Genomic DNA, 23971 nt, shown 5'->3' with positions numbered 1-23971 from the left:
CAGGTTTTTTCCTTTTGTTTTCCTTGTATATTAAAAAACAGCAGAGTGAGTGGAAGAAGTGCAGTCTTTCAAAGTCAGTGAATAAAAGATAAGTAATCATTATTCTCATTCATTATTCTAATCTTTAATGTAACTGATGGTACCAGTTTTTAAATTGCACTGAATTAGTTGTGCATGAAGAGTTTACGTTTTAAATTGAGATGTGTGCTTCTTCAGATGGGACTAAGAGAAAGGTTACATTACTCAAGTTCCTTGTGGGGTGGGCCCACATCTATTTGAAGACAAAAGGCTGCGTATATTCTATCGGTAAAAGATACAGGAAGCAGTTAAATTACAGATATCTTGTACTGTAGAGCATTTTTGGAACTGTGTTAAAATCCTATCAGAAACTGGAAGAAGAAAACAGAATCACACCTTAGGCCTCTTCAGTAGCATGACATCATCTTCTTGGCATTGGAAGGGACAAAATATTTTGTCATATGTAAAGAAGAGTTCAGATTTGGTAGAAATGAACACTTAATTGTCACTAACAGAAATGCTGACTTTGAATCATACTTTAAGTTCAGCACTGACTAGATAACTTGCAGGAAACTTTAGAACTTGTAGAAGTAGTTTTTTAAAAATCAGTTGTGACAACCTAGAGGAGTGGAATGGGAAGGGCAAGGGAGGCTCAAGTGGAAGTGAGTATATGTACACTTCGGCTAATTCAGATTGTGTGGCAGAAACCGACACAACATTGTAAAGCAGTTATCCTCCAGTTAAACATTTTTAAAAATCAGTTGATGTTATCTCACTATGGAATAAAGTCACCAAGCCCTTTTCAGTATCATTTCTTATAATCCATATAATCTAGGCTAAGCTTAACTCCAGATATCAGCTCCCGTCCATTCTTTTGTTTGACTTGGCTTGTTTGATCTTAAGTTCCCCTATAGGGATTGAACCCCCAATCCATGGTAGTGAAAGCACCTAGTCCTAACCACTGGACTGCCAGGGAATTCCCAAGTTCTCATTCACTCTTATTTCTTGTTCTGTTAACATTGAGGACAGTTTCACTGCTTTATGTGTCTCAGTTTCCTTTTGCCATTTGACAAGGTATGCAGCCTATGTTCTAGAAATATTCTGACTGAGAACCGTTTGAAAATGAAAATAGCCTCGAGGTGCTCTGGGATAACCTTAGATCACAGTGACTGAACCAGAGCTGCTGCTTGTATCCACGGAAACCAGATAAATCTAGTGTCAGTTTCCTAAATGCAGTCAGATACTTCTTCGCTTCCTCATTATTATTGCCTACTTTCTAATATGGGCCGTGGCACACAGGTCCTAGGGACCTTAGGTTTTGATTAGCTATTTAGAAATGGAGGGGGTTTGGCCTGGAGAGGAGAGTAAGGCTTTAAAGAGACTGAACCGTCCTCCTCTTCTCCCTTCCTCCTGATTGTTGTGAATTCATTCCTACTTGCTGGGGCCTCTGAAATTACTGGTCTCATGGTAACGTTTGTCCTGCGTGCCCTTGTGAAGAAGTCAAAATATTGGAGCTATAAAGCTTTGGTTTGGGTAGATAGGGAGACATGTGTTATGAATCAGATGGTTTTACTTTTTCAATTCCTAAATTATTACATATAATACTTCATGGTAATTTGTTAACTTACAGTTAATAATGTGTGCTTTCCACTACATATTTTGTAGGGTAAATGAGATATTCAAGAAGCCCCACCAAATCAGTTTCCTTTGTTAACAGATGCCTTGTGGCAGTGTTTGTGACTAGCTTGGATTGGAGCCTAGCCTTTTTAGTGTCTGTGTTCAGCAGATGCTTTTATTTCATATGTTGTTGTTGGGTTTCTTTGACGTCTTTTTTTTTTTTTTTAATTTTTTAATTGAAGGAAAATTGCTTTACCATGTTGTGTTGGTTTCTGCCATACAGCAATGCAAATCAGCCAAAGTTATACATATATTACTTCCCTCTTGAACCTCCCTCCCCTCCCCCCATTCCTTAACTTCTTAGAAGCTGTTTTTAAAACTTCAGCCTTCTTGTGAGAGTGTGTTGGTTTTGTGTTTTAAGAGCATATATCTAGAAGACAAGAGTGTGTATAGCCATATGCATTTCAGCCTCAGGACTAAACAGCTGATGAGAACTGAGAGAGGAAGTAGCCTTAGGCTTTAGAGTAGTTGACACACACCTGTGAAGGGGGACCTCCATTTGTTGTGTGGCTGCTGTACCACCTTCTGTTTGACTGTATAATGTGTGCACAGTACTCTAGTGTATGTACCTTTGGGGGGTATTGCTATGCTAAGTCACTTCAGTCGTTTCCGACTCTGTGCGACCCCATAGACGGCAGCCCACAGGCTCCCCCGTCCCTGGGATTCTCCAGGCAAGAACACTGGAGCGGGTTGCCATTTCCTTCTCCAATGCGTGAAAGTAAAAAGTGAAAGTGAAGTCACTCAGTTGTGTCCAACTCTTAGCGACCTCATGGACTGCAGCCTACCAGGCTCCTCCATCCATGGGATTTTCCAGGCAAGAGTACTGGAGTGGGGTGCCATTGCCTTCTCCATTTGGGGTATTACCTGAGATCAAAATGAAACAGACTGATCTTTTGCTAAATGTTGCTGATAACTGTAGTTTTCATAGCTGGCATGTTATTATGGCCTCAGGGTGCTTGTAAGTGCTTTCAAATTTACAGAACTCTGTCCTCCTCATATGGAGACATTTTGGATCTCTCCTGAGCAGGCTTGCATCTAAGCTACACACAGTCCTGGTGGCAGCTGTCACTGCCATTGACTTTCCCCATATGTGTGTGTACCTGTGTACATGCACGCAAACATGAATCTGCTTGCTTTTCTTTCTCCTCTTTAAATTCTTCTATCTCCTTTCCATGATGCTTCTCACTTTTTGAACAGTTCCCCCAGCTTGGAGTTTTAGTCCTTTACAGCCAGTGAGAATGTTTTTTCTTTGTTGACTATAAATGGAACCGTTATCTTTTAGACATAGGCTCCAAGTTGTGGCAGTCAACTTTGTCCTCCTTTTTTATACTTTGTCCTCCTCTTGCAGCCCATTTTGAAACTTCTGGGTTCCATCATCTTGATTATTAATGATGTTATAAATGTACACACTGGAGAAAAAGTGTTGCACTAACATAGTTAGGTCAGATGAGGGACAAGGATTCATAGCCTGGAGCATCAGTTCCCACACTTGAGTGGGCTTCAGCATCTCCAAGAAGGCTTGTTAAACAATCTTCTATCTACTACCAGTCTTCAGATTCATTAGATCTGGAAAGTACCTGAGAATTTGCATTTCCAACAAGTTCCCAGGTTGTGTGGATGCTGCTAGTCCAGGGACGACACTGAGAACCACTGGACTGAAGAACAGTCGGAAGCTCATCAGTGAACTCGCTTTTCTGTGCTCCTTTACCCAGCACAGAGTCCCAGTGCCTGCCTTTTCTCAGCTCTTCTCAAATTAGTCCTGAGAAATCTGTATGCAGGTCAAGAAGCAAGTTAGAACCAGACATGGAACAACAGACTGGTTCCAAATTTGGAAAGGAGTATGTCAAGGCTGAATATTGTCACCCTGCTTATTTAACTTATATGCAGAGGACATCATGTGAAATGCTGAGCTGGATGAAGCACAAGCTGGAATCAAGATTGCCAGGAGAAATATCAATAACCTCAGATATGCAGATGACACCACCCTTATGGCAGAAAGTGAAGAAGAACTAAAGAACCTCTTGATAAAAGTGAAAGAGGAGAGGGAAAAAGTTGGCTTAAAATTCAGCATTCAAAAAACGAAGATCATGGCATCCGGTCCCATCATTCCATGGTGATTAGATGGGGAAACAATGGAAACAGTGGCTGACTTTATTTTGGGGAGCAGATGGTGACAGCAGCCATGAAATTAAAAGACGCTTGCTCATTGGAAGAAAAGCTATGACCAACCTAGACAACATATTAAAAAGCAGAGACATTACTTTGCCAACAAAGGTCCATCTAGTCAAAGCTGTGGTTTTTCCAGTAGTCATGTATCAATGTGAGAGTTGGACCATAAAGAAAGCTAAGCACCAGAGAATTGATGCTTTTGAACTGTGGTGTTGGAGAAGATTCTTGAGAGTCACTTGGATTGCAAGGAGATCCAACCAGTCTGTCCTAAAGGAAATCAGTCCTGAGTATTCATTGGAAGGACTGATGCTGAAGCTGAAGTTCCAATACTTTGGCCACCTGTGTGAAGAACTGACCCACTGAGAAGACCCTGATGCTGGGAAAGATTGAAGGCAGGAGAAGGGGATGACAGAGGATGAGATGGTTGGATGGCATCACTGACTCTATGGACATGTGTTTGAGCAAGCTCCAGGGGATGGTGATGGACAGGGAAGCCTGGTGTGCTGCAGTCCATGGGGTCGGACACGACTGAGCAACTGAACTGAACTCAAATGATAACATATGGACGTCTGTTTTAAAGTATGCAAGTCTAGTCAATCTGATTTCAAATAACATTGCAGTAAAAGTAAGCCTGTGTATTACTCACATTTTAGTTAGCATGAAACTGAAAACTGGTCTCCTTAGTAACTGGCCTCATCATCTCCTTTCCATTAGAGATTAATTTGAGACTTGTTTCTAATTGAAATTTATTTTTCTCATGTTGTAATAATTATATTTAATTGTTAAGTCTACACTTATATTTTGAGTATTTCAAATTTTTTACCATATACTTTCAGTTTTAATTACTGGATTAAATATACGTTAGAAATAACTTAAGAAAAATTTAAAATGGAAAAATAGTAATTTAAGAAAATATGGTGTTAATAGAATCTATCTACTTGAAGAATGAAATTGTCCACAGACATTTTCTTTTAAGTGACCAGTAACCAACACTAGCAACCCCCCTTTTTTTACATTTTTAAAACATTTATTTATTTTTAATTGGAGGATAATTGCTTTACAATATTGTGTTGGTTTCTGCCATTCATCAACGTGAATCAGCCATGGGTATACATACGTCCCTTCCCTCTTGAACCTCTGTCCCACCCCTGTAGGTTGTCACAAAGCCCCGGCTCAAGTTCTCTGCGTCACGCAGCGAACTCCCTCTGGCTGCCTGTTTTACGTATGGCAAATGTATGTGTTTTCAGGCTACTCTCTCCATTTGTCCCACCCTCTCCTTCACCCACTGTGTCCGCAAGTCTGTTCCCTATGTCTGGATCTCCATTGCTGCTCTGCAAATAGCTTCATCAGGACCATCTTTGTACATTCCATATATATGCATTAATATACGATATTTTTCTCTTTCTGACTTACTTCATTCTGCATAATAGGCTCTAGGTTCGTCTGCCTCATTAGAACTGACTCAAATGTGTTCCTTTTTATGGCTGGGAGCCTCTTCTTGAAGCCTTCCTTAAATTGTCTTTTCACTATAATTATCTTTAATGTCCAGAGTTTATAATTCAGGGCCTTCTCCCAGACTGAAGTTTATAAATTCTCAGTTGGCTTGTGAGGCTAGTAGGAGTACTTTTTCTTGTCTGATATGGTTTCTGGGAAAACTTCATTCAAGTCCTCAGTGGTCATCTGATCAAGTGTTATTAAGTTCCTCATCTTCTCCAGCTCTTTCTCATATTCCTCAATTCTGGTCTTTGAGAGAGACAGAAATTCAGCACAGCTTTTCACATCTTCTTTTTCTTCAGTGTGTACCTGGGCAGTGTATTTATCCTCTGGCATAGGAAACTTCGGGGCATTAACTCCTTCTCAAAGTCATCTTTCAAGCCAGCCTTTGCCACATTGGCCTTGCAAGCCCAGTCAAGGGCAGGTGGTTTCTCAGGCAGGTTAGCCAACCTGGAGGTATGGGTCTCATTCCAGAATTTCAAGGAATTAGCAGTGGCCTTTGGGAGATAATCTCCCTGAAAGCTACCCAGTCAATGGCTTTTAGAGCAAGTTTCCATCCAACCATCTTGAGGACCTTTATTGACCCGGGGCCCACAGTCCACAACAGGCTTCCTGAATTTATAAAATGTTCCTCTTTTAATGATTACATTGGAAAATTTGCTTACATCGAAAAAATATATATATTTACCTGTGCTGTATTTTTAAATCAGAAATAGTTTTTTATCTAGAGAGTCTGAGAATACAAATTCTATTTAGATTATGTGGGAAAGATCCTTAACATCTAATATATAAAACTTTTCTATCAGAATAATTTTTCAGTTTTCATTATTCTATAAACATTAAGTCTCAGTCTTTGAAATGTATCAGTTTTATGTAATTTATTCTAATTAAAGCCTAGCATGTATAATGATGCAATCCCCACACCACCACAACCACCGCTGGGTAGTGGTACTCCCTAGTGTACTAGGGCCCTTTTAAAGGCTATATCCTTGTTCTGTAACGGCGATTATATTCCACTGTAATTTCTAACAGATGATGGGTTTGGAGGTTCAACATTTTTCCCTTTCTTTCTCTCTCAGTTTTGAGGAGGAAACATCTCTAGATAATGTAGAAAGAGTCACTAATATAAAGTATGACTGTTGATTCTACCCTTAACATGCGGTGTTTAGTCCATTGTTTTCTGTTGAATTCTAGCAGTGCTTATTTTAACTTTTGCGTTTTTCTTTTTTTATGTTAAAGGAGAACTCTGAAAAGAATGAAAGTAAGATAAACAAAAAGAAAACTGTAAATACACATTCTGCATTGTTTAGGAGATAAATGTTAGGTCTCTCTTAGAGAACTTGGAAGACACTGGCGATGGTGATGAGCCCATACTGGTGGGCATGGGACACTTTCCTGCCAGGTGTCTTACTGAACTTTGAATTCATGACAGTGGCATCCCTGAAATAATTGCTCAAATCTCAGATTGAAATCAGAAAACATTTCATTCAGTTACTTAAAAGATTTTTTTCTTTTTGTACATAAGATCATCTGAAAAATCTGTCTATGAGTCTGGGCTAATGAAAACAACCCATATATTTTCAGGCATAATCTTATTACTTAAATAGCAATTTCTGTCATAATCTTATTATTTTTGAAGTTATCAGTGTCATTTAAATTCTCATTACCCTTTGGCTCAAAATAGGAAAAATATGTATGTATGCTCAGTCATGTTTGACTCTTTGTGAGCCAGTGGACTGCAGCCCACCAAGCTCCTCTGCCCATGGGATTTCCCAGGCAAGAATACTGGAATGGGTTGCCATTTCCTTCTCCAGGGGATCTTCCTGACCCAAGAATCGAACCCACATCTCTTGTGTCTCCTGCATTGGCAGGCAGATTCTTTACCACTGAGTCACTGGGAAGCCCAAAGAGAAGCAGCTGCCAGGAGAGACAGACAGGGTACTTACTTTGATAATACCACTGGTAGTAAAAATGAAAGGAGTAGGGAAGAGTTAATTTGGGTTCTTTCATTAAAACATCGAAGTATGTACAGAAATGTTTTCCATCAGAGCCTTCAGGTGATTAAAAAGCTAGGTAGGTTCTTAACAAAGCAGAAACTCTTTTGAGCTGTGTGCTCAGTCCTGCATACTGTTCAAAGAAGGGTGCTTCCACACGGTCAGAAGCTCGAGGGAAAACAAGATACATGCTGCCTTCAGGGAACAATTGTTCTCCAGCCCTGCACATTTTAATAAGTTACTTTATTTACTGGTTATTCAAAGCAGTAAAATTTTAAGCATACTAGTGAAAATTTTTCTAAATGAGTAAACTATAGAGGGAAATAGTCTCTGTGAAAAAACTATGTTTTCAGTCAGTCAAAGTGAGGTGGTCTAGGGAGCGTGGTCAAAGCATGGCTCTGCTTCTCCGCAGCTCTGTGACCTAGACAGCTTTCTTAACCTCTTTGTCACCTCATCTTTGCTGTTGTTCAGTTGCTTAGTTATGTCCGACTCTTCGCCACCCCACGGACTGTAGCTCACCAGGCTTCCCTGTCCTTCAGGGTGTCCTGGAGTTTGCTCAAACTCATGTCCATTGAATCAGTGATGCCATCCATCCATCTCATCCTCTGTCTCCCCTTTCTCCTGCCTTCAATCTTTCCCAGCATCAGGGTCCTTTCCAATGAGTTGGCCCTTCGCATCAGGTGGCCAAAGTATTGGAGCTTCAGCATCAGTCCTTCCAGTGAATATTCAGGGTTGATTTCCTTTCGGATTGACTGGTTTGATCTCCTTGCTGTTCACAGGACTCTCAAGAGTCTTCTCTAACATCACAGTTAGAATGCATCAATTCTTCAGCACTCAACCTTCTTTATGGTCCAACTCTCACATCCATACATGACTACTAGAAAAACCATAGCTTTGACTATATGGACCTTTATTGGCAAAGTGATAACTCTCCTGTTTTCATATGTTGTCTAGATTGGTCATAGCTTTCCTTCCAAGCAGCAAGTGTCTTTTAATTTCATGACTGCAGTCACCATTTGTAGTGATTTTGAAGCCCAAGAAAATAAAGTTTCTCACTGTTTCCATTTTCCCCATTGTGTTTGCCATGAAGTGATGGGATTGGATGCCATGATCTTTGTTTTTTGAATATTGGGTTTTAAGCCAGCTTTTTTACTCACCTCTTTGACTTTCATCAAGAGCCTCATCTTTTTTTCTTTTTCTTTTTTTTAATATAAATTTATTTATTTTAACATGAGACTAATCATACCACCTGCCTCATAGCCTCCTAGTGTTAAGATTGAATGAAATAATGCACATAAGGCTCTTAGCTCAAGATCTGGGATGTAGTTAATGCTCCAAAGTATTGGCTGCTGTCATTATTACTGTTTTTTCATTTGTTTCAATTTTTTTTTTTGGTTTCAAAATTTTAAAGGAAAAATCTATGTTTTCCTCAATAGGAAATATCTTTTAAAATGAATTAACTACATTAAGTTATTTAGAATTCAATTGTGGTATTTTCTAATACATCAAGTTATGGCCTCTTAAACTGTTTTGTATAGCCAAGTAGTAACCTTACAAAGCACTCTAGGTAATTTTAAGAATACATAATACCTGCCACATCTAGAATTTACAGTGTAATGAGGATGCCCTTGAAATAGCTCCATGCTTCTCTGATATGCTACTTTACTTTTGCTTTACTCTGTTTATCAGGAGGCAGTGTGACCTGGGTTGAAAGCATAACCAGATGCTTTCATTTACCAGGGATTTAACCTTGGGCAAGTGGCTTAACTTCTCTGGATACATTTCATTATCTTTAACATAAAGGTTTAGGATTAAATGGTTTCTAAGTTTCTTCTTTTTTTTTTTAATGTGGGTTTTTTTTTTTTTTAATTTTTTATGTAGTTTTTTTTTTAAATACAGTTGGTTGACAGTATTCTGTTAGTTTCAGGTGTACAGCAAAGTGATTGAGTTATATATATATATATATACATCTTTTTTCATATTCTTTTTCATTATGGCTTATCACAGGATACTAAATATAGTTCCCTGTACTATATGGTGGGACTTTGTTGATTATCTGTTGTGTATATAGTAGTTTGTATCTGCTAATCCCGAACTCCTAATTTATCCCTCTCCTACCCTTTTCCCCTTTGGTGACTGTAAGTTTGTGTTCTGTATCTATGAATCTATTTCTGTTTTTTAAATAAGTTCATTTGTATCTTTTTTTTTTAGATTCTACATATTTCTAAGTTCCTTTCAGTTATATAAATCTGTTTCCAAAAAATGATCCCTTAATTTTCCAAGTGGCATAATTCACTGTTTTCTATATTAATGAAGTAATTAATGAACTAATACTCAGAAAACTGTTTTGTCTTTTCATGATGTTACAGAATTATTTGAGTTTCTGTTTTGAGAAGAGCAGACTGAACTTAGGACAGCAAACATAGTGTCTGGGTTTAATTAGGACAGCCAGAAAATGCTCCCTTCTATAAAAGGGCCCAAAAGAATCACTGCACATTTGGCTCTTTGTCCTACTGAATGAGGGGCTTCCCTGGTGGCTCAGATGGTAAAGGATCTGCCTGCAATGCAGGAGACGCAGGTTCAATCCCTGTGTCAGGAAGAAGGAATGGCAACCCACTCTAGTATTCCTGCCTGGAGAATCCCATGGACAGAGGAGCCCGGCAGGATACAGTCCATAGGGTCGCAAAAGAGTCAGACACAACTTAGCAACTTAAACAACAAATATTGTATGATCTAGATTTAATGTCAGAAAGCTGTAAGCAGTGTACACTTAGCAGTCATTTGTTGATAAAAATATTCACAGACATTGATAGTTTATAGTTTTTAATGATAGTTTATAGCTTTATAGTTTTTTGACAGAAACAGAATACCTCCTGTTCAGGTCATGCTGTCACGAATTCATCCTGGAGAGTAACAGCCAAACAGATCTTCCATGCTAGCTTTTACCTTGTGTGTGATGAGATGCAGAGCACCTGAAACATTCCACGATGACTTACTGTGTGCTCAGGAGCTGTTTTACATCTCTGATTGAATAGGGTTAGACAAGAACACTGCATTGGGTAGAAACTGACTTCAGACATTTACAGGGGTCTTCAGTGGCCAGGGCAAAACTTGGTGAAATTCCTTCAGAATTCCTCAGAGAACTCAGAATGGATGGACTTGAGAGTACTCCTCAGTTGTAGACCTTACTTTATCCTCATATACAAGTGTATCCAGAACCATGCAATCAAAGGCAGTTACCCACTAAATAGGGAAATATTTGATGAGTGTGTATTAAATCTTTATATCTGCTGGTAGACATTTAGATGTTTGTCAGAGTGTGACAGAGAAATTAAATTCATAGTAGTAATCTCTGGAGATTTATGGAATACAGTTAGAAACACTAAATTATGCATTCTCTTCTGCAAGGTTCTTAACAGTCAGACCTTCACACCCTTCCTCCCCTTTTCCTAATACAGTCTTCTTATACTTCTATTAAAAAACCCATTATATATAGCATTTGGAAACTATAGGACCAAATCAAGGAAATAATTATTTCTTCCAGACACAGTTAAAGCCAGTAACAGGGTTACTCTGAGTTCTCAAGATAGGGTGCTGCTTTTAGATGCTGCACAATCCCTGTGCTTCATGAACTTAAAGTACAGTGAGGAGAAACAAGGAGAAACAAGGATAGTGAAGTCTAAATTTAAATCGTATCTTTGAGATTTTTTGAAATTTTGTTTTAGAAAGTATGAATGCTGTAAATAAAGTACACTTTTTATGTTTACCTAATTTTCACATATGCTTCACTAGATTTGGACCTTAACATTGTGTTCTTAGCTGATTTGAATTTTCCTTTATTTCATTTATTCTGCTGTCATTAACTAAAAATGGCAGCAAAAAAGGGGTGGGTGAGATTAAAGCATATTATGTATTTCGTATCCCTTTTAGTGAGATGAAGGTTTTATTTTATGCGACCTGTGAAAATCCTATGTTGGAACTGTGCATGGGTATACTAAGTGTATATTCCTTCATTTCCTGCTTTTGTCTTGTTTTTGTTCTGCAGTTGGGTGACAACTGAGAGAAACAAAGGAATAGACACCTGTTCTGCACCCCCACCCCCCACCCCAGAGCAACAGGTGCCTTTTGTTCTCTATGGTCTCAATTCAGCCAGTGATTTGTCACATCATGGGTGTCTTATCCTTTTGTTTAAAGGTTATTTATTGAAGAGACTCCCATTGTACGCAGTATAACAACATGATGTGTTCTAGAACTAGATTGAAAAACAGTCTGTAATTAGCTGACAGTAATTAACACTTTCAGGATACCACTTTGATTTTGTAATCATCTGCTGGTAAAATGAGCTAAATTATCTTCTGAAATTTACCCAGAATGGTTTTTTTCACCAGTGCACACTTGCATGCTCTCTCTGTAAGCAGGAGCTGAATCAGTTTGAGAACTCAGAAGGTACCAACAAACTTTCTACCAAGAATGACCACTGTTAGTATTTTGAAACCATGCTCACTTTAGATTTGGCATTGCCACTCCCTTCCCTTTTTTTCTTTAAACTGTTATTTGCTGAACAGTATCATAAGTTCAAATAACTTTTTAGGTACTATTCTATTTTTAAATTGCAAAGAATTTATTTTTCAAACACATTCTAAAATTCAGTGTTAAGTTTCTGAAACAAAACTGCAGTGAAATATTTTATTATTTACTTCCTAGATGCTAATCTTGCAAAGTTTATGGTGACTTTCAGTGAATATGGAAATTCATTAAATTCCTACTTTACCTCTTTGATCAAGGATAAGCATTATTTTGAGTTCTTGAGGCCAAAAAGAATTATGTACAGGCATGCCTTGGATATTTTACAGTTCAGTTCCAGACCACTGGAACTGGTAAAGCAAGTCAAACAAATTTTTTCGTTTCCTAGTGCATGTAGAAGGCAATGGCACCCCACTCCAGTACTCTTGCCTGGAAAATCCCATGGACGGAGGAGTCTGGTAGGCTGCAGTCCATGAGGTCGCTACGAGTTGGACACAGCTGAGCGACTTCGCTTTCACTTTTCACTTTCATGCATTGGAGAAGAAAATGGCAACCCACTCCAGTGTTCTTGCCTGGAGAATCCCAGAGACGAGGGAGCCTGGTGCACTGCCATCTGTGGGGTCGCACAGAGTCGGACACGACTGCAGCAACTTAGCAGCAGCAGTGCATGTAGACGGAGAAGGCACTGACAACCCACTCCAGTACTCTTGCCTGGAAAATCCCATGGACGGAGGAGCCTGGTAGGCTGCAGTCCATGGGGTCTCACAGAGTCAGACACGACTGATCGACTTCACTTTCACTTTTCACTTTCATGCATTGGAGAAGGAAATGGCAACCCACTCCAGTGTTTCTTGCCTGGAGAATCCCAGGGACAGGGGAGCTTGGTCGGCTGCCGTCTATGGGGTTGCACAGAGTCAGACATGACTGAAGCAACTTAGCAACAGCAGCAGTGCATGTAGAAGTTATGTTTACACTGTATTATAGTCTGTTAAGTGTGCAATAGCATTATGTCTAAAAAAAACAATTTATGTGCCTTAATTTAAAAATACTTCTGGCTTAAAAGAAACTGTCATCTGATTACACAGGGTTGCCACAAACCTTTCAAATTGTAAAATCCACAGCATATGTGGAGCACAATAAAACAAGGTATGCTGGTCAGTGTATACCATAAGTGATGTGTTAGTTGATTAATGTGAAAAAAAACTACATTTAAATTATTCATATACAAATAGCTTTGACCTGTGATTTGATAATATTTAGCTGTTATATCCTATACATATTCATATTGTTTTTATGTTGATATTATCTTGATTTGTCTAAAACAAGTCATCTTAGTCAGGTGGGCTTATTTACTTCAATCCATTAATCTCTGATGATTATTTATTTAGTGATGGCTTTGTTAAATTAAGGAAACATAACATTAAAAAATGTTGACATATTAATATCTAATGAAAGGTAGAGAAATTGTTTTTATCTTCAGTTCAGTTGGTCAGTCGTGTCCGACTCTTTTCGACCCCATGAATTGCAGCACGCCAGGCCTCCCTGTCCATCACCAACTCCCGGAGTTCACTCAGACTCACATCCATCGAGTCAGTGATGCCATCCAGCCATCTCATCCTCTGCCATCCCCTTCTCCTCCTGCCCCCAATCCCTCCCAGCATCAGAGTCTTTTCCAATGAGTCAACTCTTCACATGAGGTGGCCAAAGTACTGGAGTTTCAGCTTTAGCATCATTCCTTCCAAAGAAATCCCAGGGCTGATCCCCTTCAGAATGAACTGGTTGGATCTCCTTGCAGTCCAAGGGACTCTCAAGAGTCTTCTCCAACACCACAGTTCAAAAGCATCAATTCTTCAGTGCTCAGCCTTCTTCACAGTCCAACTCTCACATCCATACATGACCACAGGAAAAACCATAGCCTTGACTAGCCGGACCTTTGTTGGCAAAGTAATGTCTTTGCTTTTGAATACTCTATCTAGGTTGGACATAACTTTTCTTCCAAGGAGTAAGCGTCTTTTAATTTAATGGCTGCAGTCACTATCTGCAGTGATTTTGGAGCCCAAAAAGATAAAGTCTGACACTGTTTCCACTGTTTCCCTATCTATTTGCCATGAAGTGATGGGACCGGATGCTATGACCTTCGTTTTCTGAATGTTGAGCTTTAAGCCAACTTTTTCAACTCTCCTCTTTCACTTTCATCAAGAGGCTTTTTAGTTCCTCTTCACTTTCTGCCATAAGGGTGGTATCATCTGCATATCTGAGGTTATTGATATTTCTCCCGGCAATCTTCATTTCAGCTTGTGTTTCTTCCAGTCCAGCGTTTCTCATGATGTACTCTGCATATAAGTTAAATAAGCAGGGTGACAATATACAGCCTTGATGTACTCCTTTGCCTATTTGGAACCAGTCTGTTGTTCCATGTCCAGTTCTAACTGTTGCTTCCTGACCTGCATACAGATTTCTCAAGAGGCAGGTCAGGTGGTCTGGTATTCCCATCTCTTTCAGAATTTCCCACAGTTTATTGTGATCCACACAATATGCCTGAAAGAGTCTTAAAACTCATTCTAGGCATTTCTTTGTACCAATCATCTGCATATATTTGACAATCAGAGACAAACTTTAATACTGTTTGAACCTTAGTATTGTTTCTGTCTACAATGCATAATGTTTCTCTAGTTAGCAGAATTTGAAAATAGAATGGTTTTGTTTAAAAATTGAAATATTAGACTTTTAAGAAATTGTTCGTGTCTGATTTTATTTTTCCATTGGCTTTTTTTTTAATTTTAATTTTTATATATATATATAATTTTAATTTTATTTTATTTTTAAACTTTACAATATTGTATTAATTTTGCCAAATATCGAAATGAATCCACCACAGGTATACCTGTGTTCCCCATCCTGAACCCTCCTCCCTCCTCCCTCCCCATACCCTCCCTCTGGGTTGTCCCAGTGCACCAGCCCCAAGCATCCAGTATCGTGCATCGAACCTGGACTGGCGACTCGTTTCACACATGATATTATACATGTTTAAATGCCATTCTCCCAAATCTCCCAACCCTCTCCCTCTCCCACAGAGTCCATAAGACTGATCTATACATCAGTGTCTCTTTTGCTGTCTCGTACACAGGGTTATTGTTACCATCTTTCTAAATTCCATATATAGGCGTTAGTATACTGTATTGGTGTTTTTCTTTCTGGCTTACTTCACTCTGTATAATAGGTTCCAGTTTCATCCACCTCATTAGAACTGATTCAAATGTATTCTTTTTAATGGCTGAGTAATACTCCATTGTGTATATGTACCACATCTTTCTTATCCATTCATCTGCTGATGGGCATCTAGGTTACTTCCATGTCCTGGCTATTATAAACAGTGCTGCGATGAACATTGGGGTACACGTGTCTCTTTCCCTTCTGGTTTCCTCAGTGTGTGTGCCCAGCAGTGGGAATCCTGGATCATAAGGCAGTTCTATTTCCAGTTTTTTAAGGAATCTCCACACTGTTCTCCATAGTGGCTTCTGATTCAGACCTTGAAACCAAGATCCAACTTCTCATCTTGCTGAGCATTTAGGGCATTATTAATATTTTATTTCATGTTATATTGTATATACCTGCCTAGAGTTTTAAAACACAATAGCCTGAAACAATAAGCATTTATTACCTCACAGTTTCTGTGATCATGACTCCCAGTACAGCTTAGCTGGGTGCCTCTGGCCCAGAGTCTCTCACGAAGCTGCAGCCGACTCATCACTCAAGACTGCAGTCATCTCCGAGTTCAACTTGGGGATAATTGCCTACAAGCTCATTAATGTGGCCACTGGTGAGCAACAGGCCCACAGTTGTTGGCTACAGAGGTCTTTGCTGCCTGACTGTCAATAGGATAGCTTATGTTATGGCACCTGGCTTCTTTCAGAGCTGAGAGCACAGAGATGAAGCCAGTCTCTTTGTAATGTGGAGTCAGAGGTGATGTTTATCACTTCTGCCATAGTTTATTGCTTAGAGGTGAGTTGCTGGTCTACACAGACTCAAGGGATGGTGATTCATCATACAGGGGCATGCATGCTGGGGGGTAGGGGATTTTTGTTTGTTTGTTTTGCTTTTTTAACTTTTATTGGAGTACAGTTGCTTTATAGGAGGTGGGGAGCTTAATGATTGCCTGCGGCATCTCTTGCAAGTACCTTGAACTTCTAAAATGTCCCACTTTTACTGTGTCGTTACATAGGATTAGGATGATAGAACTTCTGCTTAACTTGCTGTTGTCTTACGATCTTTATATAGAATGAGACTCCAGGAAGTGGTGCAATCAGGAGAAAGATAAAGGCATGTTCATTTGCAGTTTTACTTATATGGCCTTTTCTAGTTATTTAGATAAGGAACTTCGCTGAAACTCTAAAATACTATCAAAGTATGCAGTTGGGGATATTTTACCTCTCTTCATTATGTAAATTGTAACCGATTTATCTTGCTCAGTATTGGTAAAGGTTTTCAAGGTGTCATGAAAAGATGGGGATTTAAAGGCCAGCCGGCTACTCATGGTCAAACAAAAACCCACAGGAGGCCTGGAGCTATTTCAACTGGTGTAAGTATAAGTTAGCGATCCTCTTTTTAGTGGTGAAGATTCAGCTTTTGTGCATATGGTGCTTTGGTCTGTCTTTAGGATCAGGTCACATAATTTGAATCTTATTTCAGTTGGGTGCTAGTAAAAGTCACACTTCTATGGGTTCTGGCCTTTTTTACTTTCCAAAGCCAGACGTGAATTATCTGGTTATATCCTGTGTACTTACAGCCAATGTTCTCAGTACTGTCTGCCTACTTTCTTTCCCATCTCTGCCTCCCATGCTAAACTCTGAAGTCCACTAAAGTGATCAGGGATCAGAGTGCCCTTCCATCTGGCTTCACTGGTTCCTTAACAGATTTGTTTCTGCCTTAAAAGAGACCATTGGTAAAAGTTGTCAAGGACAATATAATGATAAAGGGGAAAGTAGTAGAGAAAGAAATGAGAAATAGACAATAGGGGCATAGGAAGGAGAGAAGGAGTTTTCTACTACTAATTCAGCCCTAGTGAACACCTCTCCCAAAGGTATAGCCTGAAGAACCTAGGGGAATGTTACTCTTTGGAGCATCAGAGGATGCAAGGTTAATTCTAAAGCTTGATAATGTATTCTACTTCTTATAAGAGAGATACAGTTGAAAAACACTCTTGAGTTAATTTCTCACCTAGCAGATTGTGCTGTCAAGCTGTTTAATTTTTTCCACTCTCTTGGCAAGGATGTTCTCTCATCCATTGCTAATGGAAATATAAAAGATTGTATTCTTTATGGGGGGAAATGTGGTGATATCTAACAAACTACCCACGTATTTGCTTTTGACACAGCAATCCTACTTCTCAGAGTTTACCCTAAAGATATTCTCCCCAAAATATAAAGATGCATTTGTACAAAATTAGTCATTGTAACAGTATTTGTTATTTATAGCCATAAATGTCCATACCTGGGAGTCGGGATGAACTCATCTGAACTCCCAGGTATAGTGGAATACTATGCAGCTGAAAAACAAACAGCAAGGTCGTTGTGAAACAATGACGTGATTTCCAGGATATAACAAATGCACACGTTACCTGCTTATTTTTGCAAAAAGAAGGATGAAAAAGATAAACCAGAAACTAATAAGATTGATTGCCTACTAAGGATGAGTTAGAATAGCGTTGAAGAGCTCAATAGTGGCAGGAGTGACACTGAAGATACACTTTTTTATTACACTTTTTACTTTGGAACCATGTTAATGTTTTACATATTCAAAGTAAAATAAAAACAGGGGTGGAGGGATCCATAAGGAAATATAAGAAAATAAACCTATTATTTCAGATGAGTAACAGACCCTCACTAAAATGGAGGTCTAGAGTGGACTAACTCAAGTAACTTGTGAACACAGTTGTTGGCTGTATACCCAGAATCTAAACTTAAAATGTTCTGTGTGCAACTATTGAGTTCTAATTATGTTTTTTGAAGTAGTGTTAATTAGCCATTCTGAGATAATTTTCTGTGAACTGTAGGATTGACCAGATGAATAAATATAATGATAATGGAAGCCAAGTTTCTCACTGTTAGAGATAACTGAGTCTGTCCTTCAGTCACTCTGCAGAAAGATAGTAACATCAGAAGCAGGGGTGGGAGAGTAGGACCATTCCAGCTGCCGTGGATGGATGGAGTTCAAGTCAGTTATTACAGAAGATTGGTGAGAACAGTCCAGGCAGTCCACATTTTTTCTTTGAAAGATATTGAGATGTGTTTGTATGTCCTTCTAAACACCTCGTTTGCTGCTCTCTTGTTACTGAAGTTTTCTCCTAAAGGTGTTCTCTGTCTGTGCTTTTATTGTTCTAATCTAATTTAGAAAGGGAATTTTCTAGGGGTAAATGTGACTAAGTCCATGTTCAGTTTTTTACTGGGGCCTAGCAAAATGGGGGGAGGGTGTGGAATATTTTTATGACTTATTTCTTATTTGCATTTTGGTTAGATTGTTACTGTTGGAAATTGAGAGGCACTACTTGAAAAGTGCTAATTTGGGTTCTCTTCTTTAGGATGTTGCCAGAGTCTGGCCTGGAACTAAAATGCCTGGACAGTTGGGGAATGTGGATAGGACAGCATTTGGACTAAAAGTAAGTTTCTGGAGCGACTCTTTTTAGGAATAAATTAATGCCTAAATGCAAATGCAACAGTATATGTATTTAACATGTGTCAGTGTATGGTTTTACAATTATTGAGGGGTGGGGCTATATGAGCTGTGTGTGTATGTGTGTGTGTGTGTGCATGTGTTGGAGTTGCTATCATATGTATACATTTAACATCCAAGCCTTGGAAAATGCACTCATTAAAAAGAAAAAGTTAATTATATATTATTTGACTTGAAAGATTTCCACAAGGTGTATGTGAAAAAATAAATATTCAGAACATTATGTGTAATACTCTTATAATAAGCATAAGCTCCCTACATACATGTTGCCACACCATGTAAACACAGAGTAGATGGTTATATACCAGATTATTTTTTATTAAATGTCAAATGTGTGGGTGGATGTGAGTGAGGAAAAGAAGAGAGGGAGACAATAGAGACAATCAAAATAGGAAAAAAAGTACTAAAAAAGCATTGTGTTATACATCCATTGTGAAATAATTATATATTTAAAAGAGGGGAGTTAAATTCACTCTCTTTGAACTTGAGGAATATATGTAATATCTAAGTGAAAATGAGTTGTAGATATTAGGTGGCATATAATTATATTTTTATTAAAACAACTAATCTGTGTATATGTGTGAAACACATAGAAAGTACATGAAGAAAATAAGCCATTCAAAAGAACCACCTCAGAAGATAATCATTGGTAACATTTTGGTGCACATTCTTATTCTAGATATATATTATTTATAAATTTTAATCAGCAGAAGTTTTTTAAATTTTATATAATTAAAAATAATAAATTTTTAAATTTATATAATTATTTTTCCTCTTCTATTACTTTTATATGTGCCAGTTCAGTTCAGTCTCTCAGTCGTGTCCAACTCTTTATGACCCCATGAACTGCAGCATGCCAGGCTTCCCTGTCCATCACCAGCTCCCAGAGCTTACTCAAACTTATGTCTATCGAGTTGGTGATGCCATCCAACCATCTCATCCTCTGTCATCCCCTTCTCTTCCCACCTTCATCTTTCCCAGCATCAGGGTCTTTTCCAATGAATCAGTTCTTCACATCAGGTGGCCAAAATATTGGAGTTTCAGCTTCAGCATCAGTCCTTCCAATGAGTATTCAGGACTGATTTCCTGTAAGATTGACTGATTTGATCTCCTTGCAGTCCAAGGGACTCTCAAGAGTCTTCTCCAACACCACAGTTCAGAAGCATCAATTCTTCGGCACTCAGCTTTCTTTATAATCCAACTCTCAGATCCATACATAACTACTAGAAAAACTGTAGCTTTGACTAAATGGACCTTTGTCGACAAATCTGCTTTTTAACATGCTGTCTAGGTTGGTCATAGCTTTTCTTCCAAGGAGCAAGCATCTTTTAATTTCATGGCTGCAGTCACCATCTGCAGTGATTTTGGAGCCCAGGGAAATAGTCTTTCACTATTTCCATTGTTTCCCCATCTATTTACCATAAAGTGATTGGACCGGATGCCATGATCTTCATTTTCTGAATGTTGAGTTTTAAGTCAACTTTTTCACTCTTCTCTTTACACAGACATCTATTTGTATCTACTGTGTGTATTTTCTTTTCATGTGTGCATATGTGTGACAGGAGAGATTTCAGTTTCCCTAATATTTAACATTTACCCATGAGGTGTAGGTGAAACTGGATTTTCCCCCAAACCTTTTCTCAGTACTATTTCTTGACCATTCTCACTTGTATAAATGTTTTCCCCACATTTGTTTGAAGGCCTGTTTGAAGGCCATCTGCTTAGCACACTTTTTAAAAAAATTAGACCCAGAGAGATGATGGCTTCCCAGTTTCTAGTTGCAAGCTCATATTAACTAAAAATAAACTTGAATTTCCACTTGTTACTCTTAATGGTGCCAGCAGAATATTGAGATATCCTAGTAGTCTTGATTTTTCAGTCACATTTATACTTAAAATGAGAGTTTTCTACCACTTACATGAGACATGTGTTGTAGTATTACAACACAAGTCATCCATAGGATTTGAAATTTTTATTCTCATCCAATATTTTGAGTTGCTAACATGATTATGACTCCAGGCTACTTATAGCCTCAGCTTTTGTATTAATGTAAGTGTATTCTCATTACTTTCAACTCTTAAAGTTTGATTTTATTTCTACTTTAGGTATGGCGAATAAACACAAAACACAATATAATCTATGTCAATGGTTCTGTACCTGGACACAGAAATTGCTTAGTAAAGGTATGTGTAACGGTCTTTATTTTCTCTTGTTCAGAGATGTGGATGTGTGCCATGAGTTCTCTTCTCACCTATATGTGACTTGAAAATAAGTTGCTGTTTCCCCACGTGTTCTTTGCTAATTTTTCTACTTATGTAGGAGCACCTGAGTGAGAAAATTGCATAAAATAACCTATAGGTTATGTCTCTAAAACCATAAGCCCACACAAAGGGTAGGTCTAAGAGGCTCTTTAGAAATACAAAAAGGTTATTAGCAAAACTACTTATTAAAAATAACAATATATCTCCATCCTTCCAAAAACTTTTTCATTTTTAAAGAGTACTTTGACATGGGAACTGGAATTATGTGAGGTGAAAGTTAAATGAGAGTCAACAGGAAAGGTGGTTTGAAGTGAACATTTTGAGAGATTTATTATTATTACTAGCATTGCTCTATCTTTTCCTTGAAAATGCATTTTTGTGTTCAAACATGAAGATAAGAAAACATGTTGTATGAGATAGACTTGAAAAAAATTCTTAAGCTCTTAGAGACATTTTTTCCCATCAAATAAAAACAAAATAAATATTCAACCTGGGATTTAAGTCAACATAATACAAAATGAGAGATAACTTTTGAATTTTGAATTGTCCATTCTGAAAAGTGAACTTGTAGTAGAAGTGTATCAGCAGCTCCCAGAAATAGGCTCTTCATTATTCTAACAAGAACAACAGAATAGGCTGAAACTTAAATCCTAGATTTTTCCAGTCAGGTCAAGTAGGTTGCATTACTAGCATAAGGTACCAAATTTGTTTCAGTCTTCAGTTCAGTTCAGTGGCTCAGTCGTGTCCGACTCTTTGCGAGCCCATGAATCGCAGCACACCAGGCCTCCCTGTCCATCAACAACTCCCAGAGTTTACTCAGACTTACGTCCATCAAGTCAGTGATGCCATCCAGCCATCTCATCCTCTGTCGTCCCCTTCTCCTGCCCCCAATCCCTCCCACCATCAGACTTTTCCAATGAGTCAACTCTTCACATGAGATGGCAGAAGTACTGGAGTTTCAGCTTTAGCATCATTCCTTCCAAAGAAATCCCAGGGCTGATCTCCTTCAGAATGGACCGGTTGGATCTCCTTGCAGTCCCAGGGACTCGAAAGAGTCTTCTCCAACACCACAGTTCAGAAGCATCAATTCTTTGGCGCTCAGCTTTCTTCACAGTCCAAGTCTCACATCCATACACGACTACTGGAAAAACCATAGCCTTGAGTAGACGGACCTTTGTTGGCAAAGTAATGTCTCTGCTTTTGAATATGCTGTCTAGGTTGGTTATAACTTTTCTTCCAAGGAGTAAGCGTCTTTTAATTTCATGGCTTCAGTCACCATCAGTCTTACAGTAATTAAAATTCACTTTCTGACTTACCTGGTGGCTCAGATGGTAAAGAATCCACCTGCAATGCAGGCGCCCTGGGTTCGATCCCTGGGTTGGAAAGATCCCTGGAGGAGGGCATGGTAACCCACTCCAGAATTCTTGCCTAGAGAATCCCATGGACGGAGGAGCCTGGTAGGCTGCAGTCCATACGGTCACAAAGAGTTGGGCATGACTAAGTGACTAACACTTTCACTTTTCTGGAACTCTTCACTTCTTTGATTGAATTCTCATTTTTTTTTTAAGGGAAAAAAATACATTTGATTAATTATTGCAAGATTTGGGCAGGTTTTTGTTTTTTGTTTTGTTTTGGTTTTGGTTTTCAGGTTTTTAGGTTTAGGTGTTTCCAAGCTCCAGGTCACCCAAGTCATACTGGTACTGGAAGCCAGCAGATTATCACTGTGCTTCTCCTAACATTTTGGCCTCAGAATTCAATGCATTCCTTTCTCCAGATTTTGTTACATCATTTTAAATCACAACCTAATAAAAGAGAAAAAAAGGAAAATGACCATTTTTCATAATAGATTATACTAGATAGCAGATGACATTTTAAACATTGCCAAATCCTCCTTTTCTCTCCATTTGCTGTATACAGTTCTAGGCTAGTTTCCAGCTAAGAACTGCTCAGGTTTACCTCACTGTTGTCCTTGACACCAATAGGGATGAATAGGTCAACTACCTTGAAATACCATATGTACAGGGTTCAGATCTGGTTGTTATAAACAGTTTACAATCAACAACACTTACTATTTAGATTTTCCATCCACTTCAACAAAGATTGCTTCCAAAAACTCAATCCACTTAATGACTGGTGGCTTGCTATCACTGAAGATGTTCAGAAAGTACACTGAGGGCAATTCCAAAAGAGGAATCCAAATACATTTTGAGAAACTGTACCATCAGAGAAATGTCTGGCCACTTTGAAGTGTTAACACACTAGTAAATATATTTCCAACAAACAGATTTTGATAAAAGAACTCATCTTGAAAAAAGTCTTTGAAATATACTATCCTTTAACTGTCTTTATATTAAAGTGTGGGTTTAGGGGAGTGTTTTGTGGGTTTGTGCTTTAAATGTCAGAAGTTTGGTAAATATTCTGAAACTATTCACCCCACTTTGTCCATTCTTCCCAGTGATTCCATAGCAGGTGAATAAGGCCCTTGTCCTTGGGGGTCTAGGCTCTTCTTGCTGGACAGGCAGCCGCATCAATTCACTCACTCCACGGGAGCTTTTGGCTCCATCAGAATACAGAGTACTAGGCTGCCAATAACTTTTTTTTTTTTTCATTCTAAAGTTAGTAAGTGTCTTAGGGATAATAAAACCTGTTTAATCAATGTAAGCTTTTTGTTGTTGGAATTCACTAAATGTATTAAGAGAGCCTAAAGAACTGTTTTCTACAACATAATGTACTTACTATGCATGTGTACTTGTCCCTATATCCTGATTTATAATGTGAGTTTATTTTCAGTTTTGCCTGTTTCGTGTGTGTGTTCTACCTCCAGCTTTCCTAAAAAGGATTTGAACTGGTTTGCCAATATACGTAAATATAAAAGAATGAAAGAGAGAGTCCTGAAGGCAGGGAAATAATAAAGCCAGTGGTAAGATTCAGTACACAAAAACATGTACCAGCAACTTTGGCAAAAGATAGTGGAGTAGAGGGACCTTGAGTTCACTTCTTATGAGCATACCAAAACCACAACTAACTGCTGACCAACCATCAATTTAAAAAAAAAAAAAAGACTGGAACCTCCCAAAAAAGATACTCTACATCCAATGGTATAAA

General features: G+C 38.5%; 1 protein-coding gene and 1 pseudogene across 3 annotated transcripts in view; one reads left to right on the top strand and one right to left on the bottom strand.

Annotated features, from left to right (window-relative positions):
* Nucleotides 1-23971, top strand: part of MRPL3 (mitochondrial ribosomal protein L3) — a 116557-nt gene that overhangs the window by 23526 nt on the left and 69060 nt on the right. For all 3 annotated transcript variants that reach the window (XR_015145347.1, XR_015145358.1, XM_086350356.1), the window contains exons 7-9: nucleotides 16347-16455; nucleotides 18454-18531; nucleotides 20711-20788. Coding sequence is in view for 1 of the 3 variants with exons in the window: in XM_086350356.1 (XP_086206482.1) it covers nucleotides 16347-16455; nucleotides 18454-18531; nucleotides 20711-20788 (265 nt within the window). In the remaining 2 variants the exon portion in view is untranslated. The remainder of the gene's footprint in view (nucleotides 1-16346; nucleotides 16456-18453; nucleotides 18532-20710; nucleotides 20789-23971) is intronic.
* Nucleotides 5449-5923, bottom strand: LOC147379084 (ATP synthase peripheral stalk subunit d, mitochondrial pseudogene; annotated as a pseudogene).

This window comes from Bos grunniens, chromosome 1 (assembly GCF_055505025.1).
Source record: "Bos grunniens cultivar Pamir isolate PY7600 chromosome 1, Bosgru_T2T1.0, whole genome shotgun sequence".
Lineage (NCBI taxonomy): Eukaryota > Metazoa > Chordata > Mammalia > Artiodactyla > Bovidae > Bos > Bos grunniens.
This window is presented reverse-complemented; position numbering and strand designations above follow the sequence as displayed.